The sequence below is a fragment of the Sciurus carolinensis genome, chromosome 15, assembly GCF_902686445.1.
Source record: "Sciurus carolinensis chromosome 15, mSciCar1.2, whole genome shotgun sequence".
Classification (NCBI taxonomy): Eukaryota; Metazoa; Chordata; class Mammalia; order Rodentia; family Sciuridae; genus Sciurus; species Sciurus carolinensis.
The window spans coordinates 65,149,287-65,173,347 of NC_062227.1; the positions used below are offsets into that span (position 1 = coordinate 65,149,287).

Below are 24,061 nucleotides of genomic sequence, written 5' to 3' on the forward strand. Positions count from 1 at the left end.
GTAATTTTAAAAACAAATGCAGGTATATTCATTTATTTTCAGGACACAAAAATTCTAGGTGGTTGACCTCCATCCACCCTATGGGTTACCATACAGTGACTGCATAGTGTGTACCAGGAGACAGTGGGTTACAGCTTCTAGGCCAGTGCTCATTGTCCTCTGCCCTCTGTCAAGGTGTGCAGTTAGATTGTGGAGGTGTCTTCTACCGGAAATGCCATTTGGATATTGGGAAGGGTGGGAAACCCTAGTCCCTGGTGCCAGAATTTAGCACAAGGAAGTCCTCCCCAAAGGCAAGAGTCATGGTGTCTTGCTGTGTTCTTTGGTCTTGATCTGGTTGTAATAATCTATTATTCTCACCATAGTCTGGAGTAGGGACATCATTTCTAGAAACTGTAAAGATGCCCAAAAAACTCACCTGAGTTTCATTTTTCTTTTTCATGATCTTCCCTCTTAATCATGTAGAAAAAGTTTAATCTGGTGAAAATAGAAAATAAGCAAAATACCCCCAAAAAGCCATTGGGAACTCAAAGGGGCTATAAAATATGTTCATTCTACCTAGTTCTTCAACAGCCAAGTCATGTGTTTAGTGGTCTGTGCTAACAACTGTGTTGTTTTTCTGACAGATGTGTACATTGCAATGTTGTGTACTCTGATGTGGCTGCACTGAAGTCTCACATTCAAGGCTCTCACTGTGAAGTCTTCTACAAGTGCCCTATCTGCCCAATGGCGTTTAAGTCTGCCCCGAGTACACATTCCCACTCCTATACACAGCATCCTGGCATCAAGATAGGAGAACCAAAGTAAGTCACACTGACTTCTCATGTTTATTCCACTGCGGAATAGTCATTTAGAGGAGGTGGTTGTTCTGTCAGTTACATTTAACATCTGATTATTTATGCAGCAATGCTGATTTTGATGCTCTATAAATACAAATCATAGCTCACCCAAACCTTTCTATTTTTTCCAGGTAAAGTCCTTGTCCAAAAATGTCACTTATTATTCAGGTTCTTGTCAGGAATTTTTGCTGAACAAGTGAATACTTATTTTATTCTTTAGGTGACTTCAACTTCTAGGAGAATAGTAAAACAACAACAACAGCCTGTCCACTTTAAATTTTTGTATAGTTTCTATACACTTTCCCCAGAAATGTTTATGAAAGTGAAGTCAACTTAAGACACTGGTTATAAATTTAATTCCAAAGCCAGCATAAGTCCTTAATAATTAGAATTAAAGTTTGTTTTTGCCTTCATCTTCCTCCTGATTTTACTGTTTGTTGCTTTGTGGAATAATAATGGGGTGACCCTTCAGCAGATGGGAAGGGGAGGGCACAGGGGCCGGACTGGGGAGAATCCCACCGCTTGCTGCCTCATAGCCTCCGACTGTTGCTTACTTGTCTTGACTGCTGTTTTCTCTCCTCTAAAGTGGGGGTAATGCTTACATCCCAGGGTTTGTGAGAGAAGACGAGATAACGTATCTAAAAATGTGTAGCTTAGGGCTGTACTTATAGCTCAGTGGTAGAGCTCTTGCCTAACATGTGTGAGGCACTGGGTTCTAAGCCTCAGCACCACGTAAAAATTTAAAAAACAAACAACAAACCAAAGTGTACCTCATGTGGCCCTGTGCGGCAGGCTCTAAGCATTTGCTCCTTCCCGTATTGCTTCTGCCCCTCGTGGACATGGCACTGGCTAATTGCTTCTGGCTGTGTTCATTTTATTCCTGGATTCATTTGTAGTGTAGAGTTTGATCATTACATGAGGCTGGATTTGTTGTCCAAATCTGTTGGTGCATTTTCTTTTAAATATTTTTTTAGTTGTCCATGGACCTTTATTTACTTTATTTATTTATGTGATCCTGAGAATACAACCCTGTGCCTCACACATGCTCGGCAAATGCTCTACCACTGAGTCACAATCCCAGCCCCTGTTGGTGTATTTTTCCCCATAACTGCTTTATCAAGGAACTACTGGGGAGAAGTTGCAGGTATGTGATATAATATCTATATTTTTCTTGCTCTTTCTCTCTCTATATATCTGGCTCTTACTATAATATTTAGTTTTGGAAAAAGTATTGAATACCTTAAAAGTAACTGTTTGTTAAAAAATTATTCAAATCTGATTTTATACTACTAGGACTTTCACTCTGACTTTTTGTATATTGATTCTCAGAGTGAAATCAATTGCAGTTTGGGGAATCCATGTGCACCTTGGTATATTGACTATGAAGACAGGGATCAGTGAATGTTAGTGTCTTCAGTGTTGATGAAAGTAAAACTTCTGGGTACTAATGCAAACTTTTTCTCGCATGAATATAGTTGTTTGATTCTCTGTTCAAATAAATGAAACTTTATTGTCTGAAATCTAGCACAGGAGTTTTAACCTGAGAATATAGGGCAGCAGATGGTTAAAATAAGCTAAAACAGTATTTCTCATATTTTAGCACAGTAGTCACCCCACTCCCTGCCCCCTGCACCTACAGTTTTATTTTCTTTGGTCTTAGTTATCTGTGGTCAACCACGATTTGAAAATATTAAATGGAAATTCTAGAAAGACAATTTATATTGAATCTCCCACCTTCCTGCTCTGTCAGGACACAAATCCCTTTATTAAGTGTGTCCACACTGTGTGTGCTGCTGACTTGTTTGTCACTAGTGACTAGCTTGGTTAGTGGATGGACTTTGATGGAAAGGTACCACAGTCAGGTGACCTTTGTGACCAGGTAACCTTTATTTTACTTAATAATGAACCTAAAGCTCAAGTATAGCGAGCGATACTGTCAATTCAGATGTCCCAAAGAGAAGCCTAAGGTGCTACCTTTAAATGAAGGGGTGAAAGTTTTTGACCTTAATAGGGAAGGAAAAAATATATATATGTTGAGGTTGCTAAGATCTATTTGTGAAATTATGAAGGAAAACCAAATAAACAAATCAGTGCTAGTTTTGTGGTTGTCCATCAAACGTTACAGCCGAAGTGCGTGATAAATGCTGTTAAGATGGAAAAGCAGTAAATTATAGGGCTTGATACTATCTGAGGCTTCAGGCATCCACTGGGCATCTTGGAACATTGTCTCCTGGGGGTTAGGGGAGACTACTACTTAGGAGAAAATCATTCCCCTATTTTTAAAAATTTTTTTACTCCCATGATACTTTAACAAGTCCAGGCCTAAAATTGGTTATAAACTATTATGGTTTAAACTATAAAACTAAAACAAATTTGCAGATGAAACGGCAAATAAAATTCACACACCAGTGAAGTGTAAGTTAGTATTAGTTAGATGTGTGGCTGACCCTGGGCTGCATTGAGTCTTTGCTTATAGCTTGTCTATAGCAAAGGGTGCTGCTGATTTAACTCTGAGGGGCTTGTGGGCCCATGTGGCTGGAGCCTGAGGCAGTGCTTCCCTTGCCACCTGTTCCAGTTCCAACCTCTGTGAAACTTCTCATCCTGTAGCTGCTTGGCCTGCATTTGACCCAAAAGCTTTATTTTGGCATTAAGTTCAAAATGAGTAAGTAGTCCCTATTCCAAAGGAACTTGAGCCTGAAATCTTCCAGCTGGGTTTTATTGACAGGTGTTTTACAAATGATCTAAAATTACACATGATTTGCACTAATTTTTAATGATTAGTAATAAAATAATTCCCACTTTATTTAGTGAATACATGGATATTTGAAAATACACCATAGAGGCCTGCAACCCTAGCACCTCATTTTGAAAAGCTCCATGCAAGATTTTGACTTCACCATACTTTCATAGTGTTCACTGAGTGTCAGGTACTGTTGGAAGCCCCTTGTTTCTTGCTTTTCAGTGTTTGGGCAGACATATTTCTCTGCTGTTTAAAAGGAACCTTTGGACACCCCTTAATCTTCTAGATAAGTCAAGATTCATTTTCAGCATCCACCTCTGTCTTTTATAGGGATAAAATTTTGTCTTCTAATTTTTCCTTGACATCTGATTAGCTGCAGTTTCTTTTGCTGTGCCTTCCTTTTATTTGCTATTTCTAAATGTATGTCAGTGGAGAAATGAGAACTCCAAAAATTGAGAATTGTATAAGAGACAATTTTTTAACGAGTTCTTATGAACTAAGGCATGCAAGATTAGAATATCGGCATGGTAGAGGACTGTTCAGGTCTCAGAAACAGCTGAATTTGAACCATGGCCCTGGGGTTTATTTAACATGAATTGAACTTTCTAATCTAAGTGTTAGTGTGCTGTCTGGGAACTGGCATGAGTGAAAGTCCACCTACCTTGGGTGTGCGGATTGGGTGTATGATATGAAGGACAGTACTTCTTGCCTAGTGGGATTCAGTCAGTGGTAATGTGGGGTGTATGGCAGCAATTTCAAGGCTTAGAGTCCATTATGCATTTGTCTTTACACCTAGTTCAAGTGTAGCATTCCAGGGAGTTTTGGCTGTTGTAAATTTGACCCAAATGAAAGCGTTTGGGTTTAGTTTCTGTTCTTTTCTTTTTCCCTCCCCACCTCCCTCTCTTCTCTCCTCTTCTCTTCCTTTCCTCCCGCTGTCCCCTCCCTTCTGTGTTATGGTATAGTTAATCCTGCCACTTGCATGTCTTACATATGGTGTTAGTTTTATGGTTGGCTTCCCAAGCCCTTCACAGCTCAGTAGCACCCTCCCCTGTCACTCTAGGGACCCCATCACACCGGGGTTCTCTGTCCCCGCGTGCTGTGCATGTGCAGAGTTCCCTTAGCACTGAGTTGTTCCTCCCTGCCTGGAAAACCTCTCCCACCCTTGCCTGGCAGACTGCCTCCCTGGGCCTTCTCGGTTATTGTCGGAAAGTCGGCTCCATCTTTATGATCCACCCCTAAAATCCATGCCTCTGAGCTTTGTGGTACCTTTACTTATTTTTCCAAACGTTAGCAGCAGTTTGTAATAGTTTCTGTCCTGCAACACGTGGGGAGAATTTACTAGAACTTAGGCATCCCTTTCACCCACGTGCCCTGGTTGTTGTCATTTACAGTATTTGGTCCCTCCCATTGTTCTTGTATCCTGCCCCTTGGCCACTAGCATATTTAGGAGCAGTGGGGCATCATGACTTCGGTGCTTCTTTGTGTCCAGTTCCTCCCCCTGGAAAGGACACTCATGTCAGTCATCACCACATAGCTGCTCTCAGGAAGTGGGTGTTGATTACAGTGTCTTCCAGTTCATAAATGGCCTCCAGTGTAATTTTCTTTTCATGTCCAAGATCCTAATCTGGGTACACCCTTTGCATTTAGTCGTCCTGTCTTTTCCCCATCCTTACATCTGGAATTGTTGCTCAGACACCCCTCCTCCAAAAGAGGACACAGGCCTGTCATCCTGGGATGACCCACCCAGTCCATCGCTGTTTTCTTGCAGCTGGGCTCAGGACACGCACTCTTGTAGGGCCTCAGAAGAGATGCTGTGCTCGCCCGCGCCTCAGGCCTTGTTCCCCTGTCCTGCCCCTTAGAGTGATGTCCGCCTTCCTCATCTCCTGGTTCCTCCACTGACACGTCACCACATCCCTCTCTCTGCTTAGTAGTGTTTTGTGGGAGGTATTCCAGTAACATCCCAACCACTTGATCCCAAGATTCCTCAGAAATATGCTAATAAGTAAATTATCTCATTTATACTTTCCCTATTAGTAAGTATAAGACAACACGTAAAACAAACAAACCCTCCCCAAAGGAGTGTGGTGTGAGGAACATGAGAGCCTGCCATTTCTCATGGAAGTTATTTCTGAAAGTGTGAGAATAGAATCCTCAGAAAATTCTCAGTCCAGCTGGTAAATCTTAGTTCTTTTCTCGAAGCTGTTCTTCTTTTAATGGTTATATCCTAATTACAGGGGGAAAAAGGAAATATGGACAAGCAAAGCAGAATAGTAAAAAGAATGCATATGCTATCACCCAACAGAGATGACAACAATTATATGCCTTCTATTTTCTACACCTTTAAAAAATGCGATCATATAATACTGTCTTGTTATCTAGTGTTTTTTTTCACTTTTTGTGAAAATTTTCATTTCATTGGTATATGTTTATGACATCTTTTTAAAAAAATTTTATTTTTTATTCTTTTTAGTTATACATGACAGTAGTATGTATTTTGACATATTGTAACATCTTTTTAAAAAGATCTCCATGTATTTAAGCATTTATCTGATTGAACATTGGGACTGTCACAACCCCAAGTGATTCTATCAGTAAAGAGATAATTCTTGTCACACCTGTGACAGTCACATCATAGGGACCAGCATTGGGCTGTGCTGTAAGGTCTTGCAAATCCTCTGGTTTCTTCTGGTCTTCTTCCCCACCCCCAGTCAGAGGTGGAAAGGAACACATCAAGACCTTGGAAAACATATGCCACTCCAATTAAATTTCTAAATCTTGTGTGGACAAAAGAAAAAAAAAGTTGAATCTGTGATTTTCTTGGTAGGACACTGCACAGTGAAGTTTGAAGCTACCTGAGAAGCACCATGTTAAGAAAGACTCTGAGAGGAAAGATGAGTGACCTCAAAGGGATTCCTTCCTCTAGCTTTGCAGCAGACTTGGCCTTATCCCCACTGGCCTTCACGTTCAGCAGGTTTTCCTGACATTTTCCTAAGCTGCTTCCTAGATTTTTTTGTACCTCTTCTCACATTCATTAAAGGACAAGTAGATTCCATAGGGCCTACCCTGAGAGCCAGGGAGACCCACAGCAGTCACTGAGAAGGGATGATCTACTTTGGTCTGAGTTTTTCACAAGTTATCAGTCAGTTGAGGCAGAGGATGGTATGGTCTCTCTTGTCCAAGCTTGAATGGAGGATGTGGACAGGTAGAAAGGATTCTGTTCAGAAGATTCAGGCCTGCTGAATTGACTTAAGGAAGTTGCTCAGTATAATGTGATAGAGGAAATAGTTTGTAGTGGCCAAGGGAGTACCTAACGCCATTTAAAGCACAAGAAACACTGAACCTTCTTATGGTATGGGTTTTCTTTTTAAAAATTTTCTCTTTCTTTATTTGAAGAAGCCAGGTCCTCAAACATGCTAGACAAGTGCTCTACCGCAGAGCTACATTCCCAGCCCTGGGTTTTCTTTTTTGCCTTTTTGTCTTAGTATATAGTTGTTTAGTGGCATAGGGCTTCCTGTATCAAGAACTGGTATAGAAATGTTGACATTTAAGTGTAAAATTACTGCTGACTTAAAAACTTGTAACACGTAATAACTGGTTCTTGCATTAGAGTTGAGTGGGCTGCTTAACTATTAATCAAACTTTTCCAAGACAGGGTACCACCTTTGAGCTGTATTGCTTTGTCTGATCCTAAAAAGTACATAAAAAGAAAAATGGGAGGGAAAAAAGGATAGAAAAAGAATGCTTTTTTTTTTTGCATGTCAGCTGTAAATTTGTGAGTAGTAAAATAACCACTAATTTAGACTTAGAAATGTAGCTATATACATCTTTACTCAAAATGTTAAGATCTGTGATTGAGTGATGCCAGTTGTCTTGAAAAGTTTGTTTCAAAGCTAAAATGTTCTTTTAATTGTGTTTGTGTGTGTGCTTCTGCCTCTTGAGTTCTTCAGATGTCACGTAGCAGCTCCTTTGACTTGAGCGATGAGGTTGACTGACGTTATTTCGCTGCGCTTCTTCTATTTTAGAATAATCTATAAGTGTTCCATGTGCGACACTGTGTTCACCCTGCAAACCTTGCTGTACCGCCACTTTGACCAGCACATTGAAAACCAGAAGGTGTCTGTTTTCAAGTGTCCAGACTGTTCTCTTTTATATGCACAGAAGCAACTTATGATGGATCATATCAAGGTGTGTGAGCATCTCTCCTCTCCTCTAAGTGAATTGCAGATATGTGCTTTGGTCATCAGCCCCAGCTGAGCTGCAGATTGCTGTAAAGCATGCCTCGCTGTCCAGGGAAGGGATGGATGCTGGTCATTATCATGAGAAACCTCCATGCCGTCACCGTGTGTCCTCTTCACTGGGGGATGCTATTCAGGAGTTCTGATCTGCCTGCCATAAAGATTAATGGGAAGGAGCAAATGTGCCCTGTTTTAAAAAGAATAATAAAGTATTAGGTTCCCTCTTTGTATCTCTAAAATGATGACTGTGAAGTTTACTGTTTTGAGAACTCTGTGTTGTATGACACTTAGAAATAGGGGCTCTGATGAATTATGTTAATTCCTTCAAATATTGGTGTATTTAGATAAATGAACGTTTTCCCCTTGAAATTATTTAAGCACTTAAGTCTAAGCATTTAAGAAGTTTGATTCCTATTTGACGTTCTTGATTCTTTTTGTTCCCTACCAATAAAAATTGCTTGTGAATTGACTTAAATGTTCAGGATAGAACAGGTACCTGGCGCCTAGTAGGTGTTCAGCTAATGAAGTAAATAAATATCCTGTTGGATTATCTGCTCTTTGATCCCCAAAAGGACACCAAGATCTGTTTTTGGCCTTCTAAGTTGCTGAGGCTGTGCTTCTTCCTAGCTGCTCGGCCACCTCTGTGGCGGATGGCACTTCACTCCTGTGCATGTAGGAGGTGCTTCCCAGTGGCGCTATCCAAAGCTATTATAAGCTCAATATCTTTTCTTTTAGTTGTTTTCTAAATAACTAAATACCAAAAACAAAAGGTCAGTTAGAGAGTAAATAAAGTCTTTATTCTAATCTTGTATCAGTTCAGTGAATGGACTGCCAATCCTTGAAGATCCCTGTCTTGAATGTGCTTGAGTTAATACAGAGTAAATTCCTACCAAAAATCCACTTACTGTCTTGGAGATTCTGCTCTTGCAGGCAAGTGAAGGTAGTTGTGGTGCATTTTACTGGTGTGAGTAAAATCCCTGAGAGGTATGTGGGAATACAATAAAATCCTCTTAAGGTATTTTACACATTTTTAGCTAAAATTAAAAAAAAAAATGTTTTGATAGTTAATACTAACAAAGACAGGAAAATAAAAACTGCTAATAAAAACATGGGGTCATTGGAATTAGACCAAAATATTATAACAAACCATGTATGGGACCAATCAAAGAAAGAGAAAGAAAGAAAGAGAAGTTGCCTCCCAGGGGACTTCCAAGAGATCAGCTTTCTGGAACTCATCTTTGTATCTACAGGTGGGGCTGTGGTCTTCAGTGGTTAGGGTCTCCCTTGTATCATTAGTAGGTTTAGAGGCGAATGAGGTTCCAGGGAGTAGAGGCTGAGTGGGTGGCCACAAGGACAGGATTTATTTTATTTTATTTTTTAAAATCTAAACCTTCACAAGCCTGCATGATACAAAACCAGTGGGGATGTTCGCTGATGTTCTCAAGTATATTCTGTGCTTCTTAAAATGTTCTGCATACATGTTTGGGGTAGTAAAGACAAAGTTGTAGGGGTGCCCTGCTCTTTATTTTGAAGATGATGTATCTAGGTTTTGCTGTGTCATCACCGTGCCTGGTGCCTGTGAGGAAGGAATGAAGACGTGGCTGGAATGTTCCACACACACTCATTTATAGGTGGCCCTTTATTTGCCCAACTTAGCCCAGTTCATTTCCTCTCCCCCTCCCTCCCTTCCTTCCTCCCTCCCTTCATTCCTGCCTTCCTCTTTTCCTACTTTGATTGAATCCAGAAACACTGCCACAGAGCTACATCATCCCCAACCCCTTTTATTTTTTATTTTGAAACAGGGTCTTGATAATTTGCCCAGGCTGGCCTCGAACTTGTCATCCTCCTACCTTAGCGTCCCAAGTAGCTGGGACTACAGACGTGTACCACTGTGCTCAGCATATCATTTCTTTGTTAAAGCAAATACAGACTGGGGTCCCCTGTACTTCGTGTTCTTGTACTTAATGTTTATATTCACATTCGAAGTAAGCCTGTAAGTTAGCAGTCATTCTAGTTTTTTTTGGTTGTTGTTGTTATAATGGCAAAGAAAATATCAATTCTAAAGGAATTAAGTTGTATTTTTATTTCTTTTTTTTTTTTTTTTTTTTTTGTTCCTGGGGAGCAAACCCAGGACCTTCCAATTGCTGGGCAAATGCTCTACCACTGAACAATACCCCCAACCCAAGGGGAATTTCCTTTTTTAAATTAAATTTTATTTTTTTTAATTTTTATTTTTATAGATTGCATTTTGATTCATTGTACACAAATGGGGTACAGCTTTTCATTTCTATGATTGTACACAATGTAGATTCACACCATTCTTGTAATCATACATAAACACGGGGTAATACTGTCTCAGGCTACTATCTTTTCTTCCCCCACCCCTCCCACCCCATTTTCCTCTGGAGGTGAATTTCTTTTATTAAAAAAAAAAAAAGACCTTTGGACTGGGTGTGGTGGTGCGTTTCTGTAATCCCAGTTACTAGGCAGGCTGAGGCAAGAAGAGTGCAAATTGAAGGCCAGCTTCAGCAACTTAGTGAGACTGTCTCAAAAAGGTCTGGGGTGTAGTTCAGTGGCAGAGCGCTCTTGGGTTCAAACTCGAGGATTGTCAAACAAAAACAAAAAAAGAGGGACATTTTCATTCTGATCTTATTTTAATACTTCACCCTCTTTTCAGCTTTTCAGTTAGTAAAAATGTATTTGCCTAGGCACTCATGATAAGGTTTTTTTTTTTTTAAAGAAGGTTTTGGGTTTTGTTTTTTTGGGTTTAAAATGCTTAAGAAAGGTAAAAATTTAGCATCTGTTTTGAAAACAGCCATTGAGACACAGTAACCTTCTGCTCCAGTGGTGGGAAGCAGCAGGGGTGTAGTTTGTGGCTGTCTGGAAACCTTGTCTGCCAGAGGAGACAGACCTTCCCCTCTGCCCTTAGGCCATTTCAGTGGTTGGGGAGTAAACCTTATAACCTCTGCTGATGAGGAAATGGTAGAACCCCTTTTCCTCATGGGAAAGGACGGTGCTAAAGAAGGGAAGCTCCTTGGTGCTGTGTAGAGAAGACCTTCCCCTGAGAGTCATCTGGAGCAGGCAGAGGAATGGCATCTTCCATGTGCACTCACTGGGGAGCGTGGAGCACCTCCATGCTGCCAGTCTCTGTGATCAGGAGACCTTGGTGTGTTCCGGTAGGTTCAGGAGTGGGGAGGTGCCTACTGGAGGCCCTCCTGGAGAGATTTGCTGCCTTTTCTCTCTGGACTCCTTGACTTAAGATCACAGACATGAAAACTGAAGTGAGCTGGTCTTTAGATCCAGTTGCACTAATTTTACCTAACCCACATTTGAAATTCTATGAGTTTAAGGTGGCTGTTTTGACTATTTCGTTAATAAACAGCTGCATGATTTCAAAAGGCTTTTTGAGTACAGCTGTGTGCAGTTTGCAGATCTGAATGCTATTAGTATCGATCTTGGGGGTAAGTGAAGGCAGTTAGCAAAATCACAGAACAAGCCTGGGAGGGTTTGGAAATGTCGAGATCGGGGTAGGGAGGTGAAAATTACCCAGAAAACCCAGCTGGATACAAGTATCCCAAGAATGTGAAAAGTGGGAAAGAGGAGAAAGTTTCTTATTAACTTTGGGTCTCAGGTGTAGGTTCAGACTGAGCTGAGGCTCTTGGATACGTATTGGTGTGTTAGCCTGTTTGAATATTTCTGCAGAAAGGGAAGTAAAATGCTCTCTAGAAATTGTCTGTGGTAAGGAGGACTCACTCTGGAACATGAGGGAGGACAGAGTACCAGGATTAATTTGATTCAGTTCAGAGGTCTGTCTTTAAAGAGTTTTAAAATGGCACAGATACATAAACTTTTAAAAATTACTTGAAAGTAGAAATGCATAACTTACAGCAATCATAAAAGGTAAAGCTCCTTTATAAACACTTTAAAAATGTGTCTTTTTAGCTTAGGTTTGCTTCTTTATATATTAGGAAGTATTTCTGAGTGAATATAAAATCCCACTGAAGTGTCTGTAAAGCATTGGCAACAGTCTACACGTTTTCGTCCAGTAGCATGATTTGTGATGGTATTTCTTTTCTTTTTATAATGCAGTCTATGCATGGAACATTGAAAAGTATTGAAGGGCCTCCAAACTTGGGCATAAACTTGCCTTTGAGCATTAAGCCTGCAACTCAAAATTCAACAAACCAGAACAAAGAGGACACCAAGTCCATGAATGGGAAAGAGAAATCGGAAAAGAAATCTCCATCTCCTGTGAAAAAGTCAATGGAAAGCAAGAAAGTGGCCAGTCCTGGGTGGACGTGCTGGGAGTGTGACCGCCTGTTCACGCAGAGGGATGTATACATCTCCCACGTGAGGAAGGAACACGGGAAGGTCAGTGAGAGGGAAGAGCGCAAGGAGGAGCATGAGCTGGTGACCTTCCAAGACTCGGTTCTTGGCTTGGCTCTGTCAGTAATTCGTAGCGTGACCTTGAAAATCACTCCATGTCTCTGTGCCTCGGTTCTTTTTTCTGTAAAATGGACATTTTCAAATCCTCCCAGGCTCGTTCTGTGATTTTGCTAACTGCCTTCACTTACACCCCAAGACGAGGAGTAAGTTGTCCACCACGTCGTGTTTACAGCTGAGGAAGCTGAACCAGGTAAACCAGAGTCACAGGCATCTGGATTACCTCTCAGCTCTGTGACCGACCAGGGAGAGGAGGAAGGCAGGCAGTGGACATGCTGAGATCGGCTGGTGGCATGCGTGTGACTTGACCTGGTTCTTCCTTTGTAGTGGGAAGAGAAACCCTCATCCCTAACTTCTAGGAGAAGTTCTGCAACTCACAATCCTGAGAAATCGGAGTCGCAATACTCACATTCTTTCTCTTTTTAAAATAAGTATATATCACCAACTGATAAGGAATTTTTAAAACACCCCTTATTAGACTTAATGAAAATCAGCAGAGTTATCTTCAGTGTCATCTAATACTGTACTTAAATACAATATTAGACCGTGCTCACATTTTCTGATTGTCTGGTCAGGATCCAGAAAGTCTGCATATTGCATTTGGCTGTTGTATAATTTAAATCTCTTTATAAGCAGTCTTTCTTCTGCTTTATTTTTATTTTTAATGTGCATTGACTTGTTGGGAAAATCGGATTATTTGTTCCTTAGATTATCCCTCACATTACTGGATTTGGGTAACTGCTTTTTTACACTGGTTAACTTCTTCTGCTTTATCCCATAATTCTGAGAATTTTGATTACATCCAGGTTGAAGTATTTAGGTAAGAATATGTTATAGGTACTGTATTCTTTCTGTATCATGTCAAGAGGAAAATAATACCATCCTACCCCATCTTTAGTGACACTAAAATTGGCTAGTGGATTCAGATACATAATATTTTTAAAGAAAGTTTCTTTAATGTAAGCCAGTAGAACAGAACAACTATGTCAAGAGTACATGGGAGTTGATTTGTAATAGTTCCTTAAAGTTTGTTGTATTATGTGTTAATTACATTTATTAATCTATTTATTTATATTTATTTGAGTTGCTCAGGAAGTTAACTAACATGTTACCCTGTTAACCATTCAAGTGGGATAAATATGCCATTGAACATCAATCACAGTGATCGAAAATCGCAAAGAAGTGTTTTTGTTTGTGGTCTAACTACAGTAGCTTTTCATATTTAAAGTTTTACTTGTAGCATATATTTGACTTTAGTGGCACATCACTTATTAACTGTCTTGATTTTGGCTTCCCTAGTAGGATCTGACACACTCATTATAAATGCTGGGTGGAGCCATTCCTGTCCACCCTCTGTAAATGCACCACTATGACTCTCTAGAGCCTGCAGTGGTGCGAGCAGATCCTCTTCGCTTGGCACCCAAGTGTGATTTCATCAGTGTTAAAACGGGAAGCCAACTGAATTCTTACCTAGTAGTTCAGTAGTTCCACTGCTTATACATGTTCTGTTAAGTGTGTAACATTTCGGAATTCTTCCTTTTTGTTAAAAACAGAAACAAGAACAAAACCAAAAAAAAAAAAACCCCTTCTCTTACACATCCCATAGTTGCCAGATCTAGAAAATAATGTGAGCAGCTGACTCTGAAGAAGAGTCGAGGTGAAAGCTGGTACTCCCTGACCCACCGCTGGGAGCCGCCCTGCTGGGAGTGCGTGCGTTTGTGTGTCCGGGAAGCACTGGGGCTCCGCGAGGGGGTCCGCAGAGGGGAGTGGGTGGGTTGATCTGCCCAGGGCTGAGAGTCTGGCTTTAGAATGAGGACCATCACGTTAGGACTAAGGGATGTGGAGGGGGAAGGAGGGACCTGTCTCTGTAAGGGAGTAAATGCAGCGTGTGGTGTGTCACCCCAGGGCTGTGTTCTGCAGAATGTCATGTGTCACCCAGGGCTCACGTTCTGCCTCCCCATGTCCAACTGGAATCCCAGCTTCTACCTGCAAGCACACCCATATCAACTCCCACTCTTCTCCTTTCTGACGGGATACGCCTCTCTTCCCTTTAAAACCCAGGCGTCCAGTTACCTGCACTGACTTTTCTGTCCTGTCTTGGACTCCCCGTGCCTTCCCCTTCTGCGGACTGTGCCGTGGCACCTGTGGCTGTCAACACCACCGTATCACCCAGCGCAGCTCACCCAGATCTCCCCGTTGATTCCACTGGGCGCGTTCCGGCCCTTACTTCTGTTGACCACACTGGTGTTTCACGTGGTGGGCAGCTCTTCCAAAAACTCATTTTCTGCTCTTATTGAATTCCACTGTCCTGGGCTTTCTCACAGTTACGGGCACACCCACCAGACTTCTGTCCTAGGAACTCTTTAACTTCCTCTGGGAAATTCAACATCATCTCTGTCTTGATCATCCAAATCTGTGTCTCCAGCCATGGTTTCTTGCTTGAATTCTAGTTTTGGAATTTGACAGCTTAGGAAGTGTTTTAATTCCCTGCGTAACTCACAGAAGCTACCTGGAAGCCTGTCCAACAGAGGACTCACCTGCTCGGCCACCCACCCCAGCTTTTCCAAAACCCTGGTATCCAGTTGGCTTTGTGATTGATTCTTCCTTTCTCCTCAGCCCCCAGCCATCCCTTAAGTACCCTTTTCTCTAGACATTTATCTGTTTCCATAGCCACTACCTTCTTTTATCAGTTCTTGCCTGGATTATTACTCTCACTGTTGGCAGGCAGTGTTTTCTGAGGTACAGATCTGATTGTGTCACTTTGCTACATAAAGCATTATGTTCCCATCACCCTCTGAAGAGTCTATCCTTCCTGACAGTGTGTTGGGTCTAATCTTTGCACCTTCTTCTAGCCCTGTCTTCATTGTGCATCCTGGACAGACTACCTTCAGTGTTTCCAGCGCCATTTGCTCATGGGCTTCTGGAGCTTCTCAGGTGATGTTCCTTTAGCTTGAAAGACCAAACCTCTCTGGTGACTGGCTTCTTATTCCTTTTGGTCTCAGCCTGGACAGCATCTTAGCTGGAAATTCCTTGGAGGTCTCCAAGCTGAATGGTGTTTTATTCCTGAATGTTTCCATGGCAGCACTTCCCTTATGGGAACAGAGTGGGCAAAACTTCTCCCTTATCTCTTTCTCCCATTAGACTTTGTGTCTCCCTCCTTTTTTCAGTTGCCATACAATACCTACCTTGTAGTAAGTTGAAAAAATATTTCTTGAATTAATGGGTCTAGATTGAGTTCTGTTTTGGAAAACATCTAACCCATTTTAGGCTTACATTGCTATTTAGAGTGGCAGTTCCGTGTGCTTCACCGACCCTCTGGTTTCTAGTGTTGTAGGGATCTGGAAAGAGCTATATATCAGGTGGTAAGCATCCCCCAGCCCTTTGCCGTGAGATGTAAATATGAAATGTGCCATACACATGTAGGAGATTGAAAACTGTTTGACTGAAGGTCTCAGGAGCTTATAATATTTACTGGATTAACTGATAAATTATCACTATGTATCAGGGTAAGTATGTAAATGTTTTGAACCAGTGAACTGTGAAGGTGTACTTGATTTCAGTACCATAATTATGACTTCAAAATAAATGTGTATAGAATAATTTGGAATAATCTAGACATTTTCTTCTATACCATAATAACAATGTTACCTTATTGTTATTGCTATTATTTAGTATGATTATTATTTGGACATGACTTGGAGAAAAGATTTAAGGTTAAGCCCAACTGGTATAAGTTAAAATTTTATTTTGAGATAATTCACTGCTCCTCATTGACTTTTTAGGTTTCATTGGTTGCTTTTGACCATCTTCCTCTTCTCAGTTCCCAACCAAGAAATCTTTACTAAGAGGAATATTTTATACAGAGCTCCACTTATTAAATGAAGATATTCAGTAACTTTGTCTTTAATATTTTTAAAAATAGTTCTATCTTGCTAGTTATTCAGTTACTAGCTTCTCTGTTTCTCTAAGACTTTTTTTTTTTTTTTTTAATGTTACCAGGGGTTGAACTCATTGGCACTCAACCACTGAGGCCACACCCCCAACCCTATTTTGTATTTTATTTAGAGACAGGGTCTCATTGAGTTGCTTAGTGCCTGGCCGTTGGTGAGGCTGGCTTTGAACTCTCGATCCTCCTGCCTCAGCCTCCTGAGCCCCTGGGATTACAGGCAGGTACCACCTCACCTGGCTCTAAGGCATTTTAAAAATTCTAATCCAGTATCACTTTCAGTAGTTTAAGATTTTTTTTCAGTAATTTTTTGTCATCTGATACCATGTCAAACACAAATTTTTTGACAGATAAGCCAGATATATTTACTAAAGGTGTAATTTAAAAACTCTAACTTGCTGAATTATTACTTTATTTTTAGCCATTTAAAAAAGAAAAATATAAAACATGAGCATTTAAAATAGTTGTGGTTACAGAAATTTCTTATTTAGAAAACCATTTAAAAAATGGATCACTTTGTGAAGTTGGTGTTATCCTTCTGTTGTGGACAGTTCTAGGTGTTCTTTTCAGTGATGAGCTCTCGGAGGCAGGTTCTGAGTCTGTTTTATTACGATGCCCTCTCTGGCTTATATCATTGTGCCTTGTGGAAAGAACCCCTGGAGTCACTAGTTGAAGCAGTTTTCTTTGGATTGTCATGGTCATGCTTAGAAGGGGGCTCTGTTTTAGTCTCAAGTCCTCACAAGCAGAGGGCTAGTTTCAGACATCTGATCAGTTTTCTAACAACAGAATTTTTTTCACCTTTGTGAAATCACTGTTCTGTGTTGTTAACCTGATGAACTCACCAAACCATGAATCCTTTCTCAAATATGTTTGTATACAATTTTAGGTGTGTTATGTTTTGTTTTGGCTGATCAAAGGGTTCTTCCAGGAACCTCAAATTAAGAACCCCTTGAAAAGATAATATCTGAAGTCATTCTTAGAGATAGATCAAACTTTCTGCAATTATTGGAGCTGGTAGTAAAATTAAAAAGTAAAAATTACCTGTATTAGTGATTTCTGATAATTGTAGTCTTTTTCTCATCTGCTATCTGGTCACCTCCTTCCTACACGTGAAGGAACCATTCTTAAACTTGTTCAGCAGAAGATTCTAAAGCAGAGTGGCATGTACTGACTCATGGAGCTCAGATCCATCCAGATGAATATTAACAACTTTTTGAGGGTCTTGCTTGTGTGGTTGTGGTTCAGTTTTGCATCTGTAACTTGGGAGCAGTCTGGGGTTCTGGAGTCCAACAGACTTGAGTTTGAGTTCTGGCTCCATGATCTGCCAGCAGTGGTTTTGTAGGAAAGTAACTGTCCAGCTTCATTTTACATAGGACTACAGTAGAAGTAACAATACTCACCAAGAAGTGTCATTTACACAGGGAGATTGAGTGTCTTATGAGGTACATAGTAGCCACTTTCTCTCTATATTTCCTCTCCAAAGACTAGATTTTTAAAAATTAAATTTTCCATGAAAATTTTAAGATAAATGGTTTAGACTTTCTAAATTCACAACATGTAAATTTATTTTTAAATTATTCATTTTGGAGTGATTTTAGACTGAGAGAAGAAGTTGCAGAGATAGTGAAGAGCTTCTGTACACGTAGCCGTCCCCCAGCCTTCCCGCTGCTGATGCTCTGTGTCATCAGCACAGCTACACTGAGATGGTAGGTGCTCCTAACAAACCGTAAGACCTTACTGTGCTTTGACAGTCGTCCCTCTTCTGGTCCGGGCTCCAGTCTAGGATGCAGCTTTGCATTCAGCTGCCTGTCTCCTGAGTCTCACAGTTTTCTTTGTCTCTCATGAGGCTGGTGCTTGACTGTGATAGTTTTTGGGTATGTGCCTGCCCTGGGATTTGGCTGCTGTTTGTCGTGACTGGTTCTGGCTGTCTGTTTGGGTAGGGCTGTCACAGAAAGGGTGCTGTGCCTTTCTCAGTGCATTCTGACTACAGGTGCCTGGTGGCTGCATGACTCAGCTCCTGGGGGTGCCAACTGGGAACACTTGGTTATGGTGGTTTCTAACAGGTTTCTTGACTGAAAATCGCTGTGATAATTACCCTGTGGGGAGACACTTTGAGCCTCTGCAGAGTGTGTGGTCATTCTCTCACTCACTGCTTTGAACATTCATCCTTCCACAGTGATCACCGCGGCGTTTGTCCCGCGGTCACGTTTTTGCTTCCATCGCTGCTTCTGTGTTTATTCATTGAAACTTATAAGGATGAGCTTGGTTTTTATTAAGAACCGTATGGACTTACAAATAATTATTTTCCTCAGTGGCATAAAATCCATTGCTTTCATTCTTTGCTTTTGCTCAATCGGCCCCAGAAGTGACCAGTGAGAGCTCCTTTCTGCAGCTCCCATTACTTCTTGACAAGCCCCTTTATAGGACTTCCTCTCTGGTGTCACAGTGTGTGGGACATCTTTTATTTTCCCTTCCCCAGCCCTGCAGCAAGCCATTCTTTTAGGACCCCAGAGATCCTTCTATTGAGGATGATAGTAAACACTTTTTTTTTTTTTGCAGTACTGGGGATGGAACCCAGGGGCACTCTACTACTGGGCTATGACCCAAGCCTTTTTTATTTTGAGACAAGGTCTCACTAAATTACCCAGGCTGACCTTGAACTTATTTATGTATTTTTTAAAATATTTTTTAGATGTTGATGGACCTTTATTTTATTCATTTATCTATATGTGGCGCTGAGAATTGAACCCAGGGCCTCACACATGCTAGGCAAGTGCTCTGCCACTGAGCCACAACCCCAGCCCCTGAGCTTGAACTTATGATCCTCCTGCCTAAGCTTCCCAAGTCACTGGGATTACAGGTGTGCACCACCATTCCCAGTAGCAAACACAATTTTAAGAGACTAGATTTGTACTTTGATCACTGCCAAGCTTGAGAAAGTAACTGGGGAAACAGTGAGGGTGGAAAAACTAGCAAGCCTCAAAGCAACTCCTCAGTTACGTAGTGTGAGGCAATGATGTCGCTGGCATTTCATGGGCTTTTGTCAGATGCTTTCAGTTAAAATTGGAATAAGCTTCATTTTATAGCAGACATGCAGGTATTGGAAGGAATATTTGATGGACATGTGTTGTGGACTGTGAAGGGACAGGACAGGCACGGACTGTTGAGGGAAATGACGTAACATTCATTGATAAAGAGACAGAAAAACTGCTCAACTTCACTTGCTTCTCCAAGGAAAATAGAATCAGTGTCTCTAAGGGGCAACTGATGCCCAGAAAGAGCCAAGACCTTGACAGGTGGTCTAGCTAGTGTAAGTATGTCCACTTCTCCATCTTCACATGCGGTAAAGGAGCTTGCAGACGTGTGTATTGTGGAACATGAGGTGTAGCCGACTCTGAAAGGAGGAGTCCAGTGGATTCACGAGAAGACAAGTCTGCCTGACTGGAGGGACCCCAACCATTTCAGAGGAATTATTAAGGACCCAGGTCCTGGCTAAGCACTGGGAAAATGAACGTGATTGAGACTAAGAACATGTGATTTCAGATTTTCTTATTTTCTTTTCTTCTCAGAGGTATGGGTAGTAGATAGAATAACCCGGCAGCCAGAAAGTTGGAGTCAGCAAAACTTTGAACAGACTCTCTCCCTGGATATTATTCTGCCTAGGGTATTCTCCAGTGCAAAAGGGCCCGAATGGAGCGTGGAACATACAGCTGACGTGTGGAAGCTGTGCTGGAAAGAGCTTCCACCTAGAATCAGATTCTACCCAGCCTTGCTGTGAGGGACTTGATCGTAGGGAATGGAGCTGGGAGGGATTTTGTAAGGTAATTGTTGATTCAATGAAGAGCTTTTCACTTAAAAACCAACCACACAGGTATTATGTGAGGAGGATGTGACTTAGCTAAGTTATGTGAGAAAGCACGTTTGTTGTCTTTGTGTCTTGTCGACACTGCCCATCCTTTTTCCAGCTGCACAGAGGGCGTCATATCCAGGAAGCTAGTACCCTTTCCTGCTTTGGCACTGTCCTCTGGTCATTGCTTCTCAGAAAGAACTTGGGCGTAGCTCACGATCCCCTGGGGCTTGTTAAACTCCTCGTTGTCACCACCCCCAGTGGTGATTCAGCAGGTCAGGGCTGGAACCTAATCGTTTGCCTTCTTGTGAGTCCCAGGTGATGGGGGATGCCACACTTGGGACAACGCTTTGAGAACCCCTGGTTTAGACCGCTTGGCAGTATAATCCCCTAAAGCCCATTGATTTATATAGTAAAGGTTTATCTGTTGTGGGTGCTGGGTTGGTAAGGGTTTGAACTTTTCTCTGGGGGAGCCAGCTCTTCCACTAGAAACTTGGTGATCAGGGCTATTTCTTTGAACCCTACTCTCTCAACCTAGGTACCCAGTTGGCGGGGGGCACTGGAGAACCATACCTGGCATTCATTCTCCCTTGTTCATACTTTGATGTGATGCACAATACATGTCATTGGCCAGAACTGATCACACGTGAGCCTAACTGAAGGAGACTGAGCATTGTATTCTTCCATGTACCCCAAGGGAGAAGGAATGACAAGCAGCACATACCTCCCCCAGCAAGGCTGCCACACTGGATCTGAGATGGCGCATGCCAACAAGCTAGCACTCAGAGGAGGTGATCAGGTTGGTGAGAGACTGGAGACAGTGCCCGGAGGAATGGAGAAGTTGGGTTCAAAGGGAGTTTTGAAATATGTCACTGGAGATCTGGTGCAGGGTAATTACAGGCCATCTGGAGCCATGGATGGGTGAAACGTCCTATCCTGTCACCAGAATTATTCAGGCAGTGGCCAAATACCCATCTGTAAAGGGATGAAATCGGAAGAACCCCTGGCCGAAGTGGCTTTCCATTCCCTGATACAGAAATCAAGTAGGGCGCCTATGGTGTAGTGGCATGTGGGGTGGGGCCATGGCCACTCTGAGGGTGCTGTTTTAAACAGTCAGGGTCCCAGAGTCATTCCTTGAACTAACCAAGGCCTGATAAAAAGCACTTCTTTTTACAGTTGATCTAATTTCTAGATGGAAACTTCTAGGAAGAAGTCACTGTATCAGTAGTAGGGCTGTGCCTGTGGCATCGGGTCTAACACAGGGCCACACCCTAGACTCCCCGGGGAGCTGCTCGCCACACCAGTTAGTTGGCCTTGCTGGAGCCCCACTCTGCCATTTGTGAAACTGAGTCCAGTGTGTGGCCAGGGCTGGAAACACTTGTCACCAGGGTCTGCGTGTTGCTGTGGCCCTTGCTCATGTGACTTTGGCTACGTACATTTGCTGGTTTGTGTTTGAGAAGGGTTGATTCCCAAGTGCTTTTGTTCTGACTCCACCCAGTGCTCTCTCCAGGTGGTGAATTTGGGGGACAACTCCGTGGAAGTAGGAAATTTCAAGTGCTATTAAGTAGAGGGGCAGTTGAACTCAATGTCTGCTTGATACGATTTAATGCCTGATTCTATCTTAGGATATCTTGATGCTTTGTTCCTAAAGAGTTCGTAACTCCTTCAAGCTTAGGCTACAGACCCTGTCTTTTGCTTTTCCTATACTGGTGCAGGGGACTTGGGACGCTTGCTGTTGTTGAGTCTTTTCTGTTCTGAAGTGTGCTTTCAGCATATGCAGAGATGGAGGGAAAAGAAAAAGGCAGTGACAGAAAAGGAGAATGATGCACCAGGAGCCCTGGAGCTTTAGCAGAGCCATTGATGCACTGTGCTGGCCAGGGTTGTCCCCAGCTGGGGCCGCCACGCTCAGGGTCAGGTGGACTGTGGGGATTTGCAGAGCCTTGCACTTGCGTGGTATTTTTTACACATAATTTTTTTTTAAGTACCCACCTACTCAACCTGGATCCTATTCATGTTTATAAATACCTGGTGGGCCTAATTTCCTCCCCGGATGTTTGTGAAATTTGTGAAACAGAAAGCGTCACCCCTCCCTTCTGTTTCCATCCTCCTCCTTTACCCTGGTGATGACTGTCGATTAAGGATATGAAAACAGTGTCTACTTTGCACAGTTTGGCCGGATGGTTTCATTTTCATTTTTTTACCATTATAGTTCATACTGTTGCCATGCGATGTATGTTACCCAGAATACTAAAAGAGCTTTTATTTAATCTAAATGTGGAAAGATAGGAGACTTTTATCCATCTCAGACCATCTTCTAGTTGTGGAGATACTTACTTACTGCCAAAATCATATTACTGTAACAAGAGGTGAAAAATGATTTTTCCTGTCTTTTTTCAGTGCAGAGCTTGTTTGTGATCACTCAGGGTTTTAGGACAGATGTATTTAAATCGGTTGCATATTCTGAGGCTGAAAGCGTAGCTCACTTGTAGAGGGCTTGCCTTGCGTGCATAAATGCACAAGACCCTGCGTGCCATCCCCAGCTCTGCAAAAAGAAAAAGAAAAGGAAAAGCACTTCGCTGTTTTGTTCCCTGTTCAGTTAGAGAAGTGTGGCTTCTCACTTGGTGCTACCTTTGTATCAGATATGAACCAGGGGTTAAGAAAAAATAGAGTTCATCTGTTAATGCTTTGTGCAAGTAATGTACAGCACTGTTGTTTTTATGGAATGTACTAATTTCGGCCACCAAAATTGATATTTCATCAATATTTTTAGTATAATATTTTAGATATTTTTAGACCATATTTCTTATATATTTCACAATTTCATTTTTGTAATGAAAGTTTATTGTAATTTATATTTACTAGGTTTATTTTTATTTTATTGGATATTGTATTGGTATCGTTTATTCAGTTTTATAGACGTCCTATCTTGTGACTTAATGAAACACTTAATCTGAGGACATAAATGACTAGTAAAAATGATGTTGGAAATTTTTAGTTCAGAGACCATTGAAATATAGATCTAACTTGATGATTTTGGTAACTTGTGGCTAGATTTGAAGGTAGGATGGTGACAATGACAGGGGCTAGCCGATCAAGGACTTTGCTGGGTGGCACTATCTGTTATGTCCTTTGGACCTTGAAACAGGCCCATGAGGTAGATGCCATTACTGGACAGGGCAGTGAGCTCAGGGATGGCTCGGGACACTCCAGGACTGGTCCTGGCCCTGGCAGAGACAGGTGCAGGCTGACAGCCCCGGGTCCCAGTGCTGTGCCCAGTGGTGCTGTTCGTACGGCCCAGCAGCTGCCATCTCTAAACTGCCTGACTTTCATTCCATTTGATCTTGCAGTATAGGTACACCTTGCCATCCAGTTCTTACTTCTGCTGTGTCTGTGGTTTCAGTGGAGGTGTCCGGTGGTGGTGGACCCTGGCTCCCCATCTCGTGAGTGTGTTGCAGTGTGGGTACCAGGTTTGGGTGTACAAGCCCGAGTCCTGGCTGGGACCCAGCACTTCGCTGGAGTCGCCACAGTTGTAGCGAGTAGCGCTGTGGAGTCATAAGTTTGTAGGGCAGGTGTTCCTGCAGAGTCGAGGCATAATTTAGAGTAGCCTGTGTTTATTTCCAGTGATCACCTGGAAGGTATTCGGGTTCTGCATGGATTAGAGCCAGACCCTGGGCCTGGCAGAGGTTTTGAGCGGCTCCCAGACAATTTTCAGGACATGGAGAGGTGCATGGGAGAGGCGCCCGCCTGGCAGCGGGGCCAGCACAGAGGTCCTCTGCGCGCCCTCAGAGGCAGGGGGCTGCCTTTTCTGATGCTCTGTTGTCTGGGTTGGGGCTAGGGAGGCGGGCGGGACCTGTGTGGGAGTTAGTCTGTTTTTAGATTCTCTGGGATAATTGTGATTCCTTCACACTCACGCCTTCCCTCCTACATGCCTGCCCTTGGCGAAGTTTTTCTGTAAAGGAATTAAGTCAGTTGACAACTGAGTGAGAGAAGCTATTTAGGGTACTTAGCTCTCCA

General features: G+C 42.2%; 1 protein-coding gene across 11 annotated transcripts in view; it reads left to right on the forward strand.

The window, feature by feature from the left end:
- Window positions 1-24,061, forward strand: part of Znf532 (zinc finger protein 532) — a 109,509-nt gene that overhangs the window by 64,467 nt on the left and 20,981 nt on the right. For 10 of the 11 annotated variants that reach the window (XM_047525903.1, XM_047525904.1, XM_047525907.1 and 7 more), the window contains 3 exons: window positions 624-800; window positions 7,599-7,761; window positions 11,901-12,182. The exons of the other annotated variant lie outside the window; for it this stretch is intronic. In XM_047525903.1, coding sequence (XP_047381859.1) covers window positions 624-800; window positions 7,599-7,761; window positions 11,901-12,182 — 622 coding nt within the window. The remainder of the gene's footprint in view (window positions 1-623; window positions 801-7,598; window positions 7,762-11,900; window positions 12,183-24,061) is intronic. 11 annotated transcript variants of the gene reach the window in all.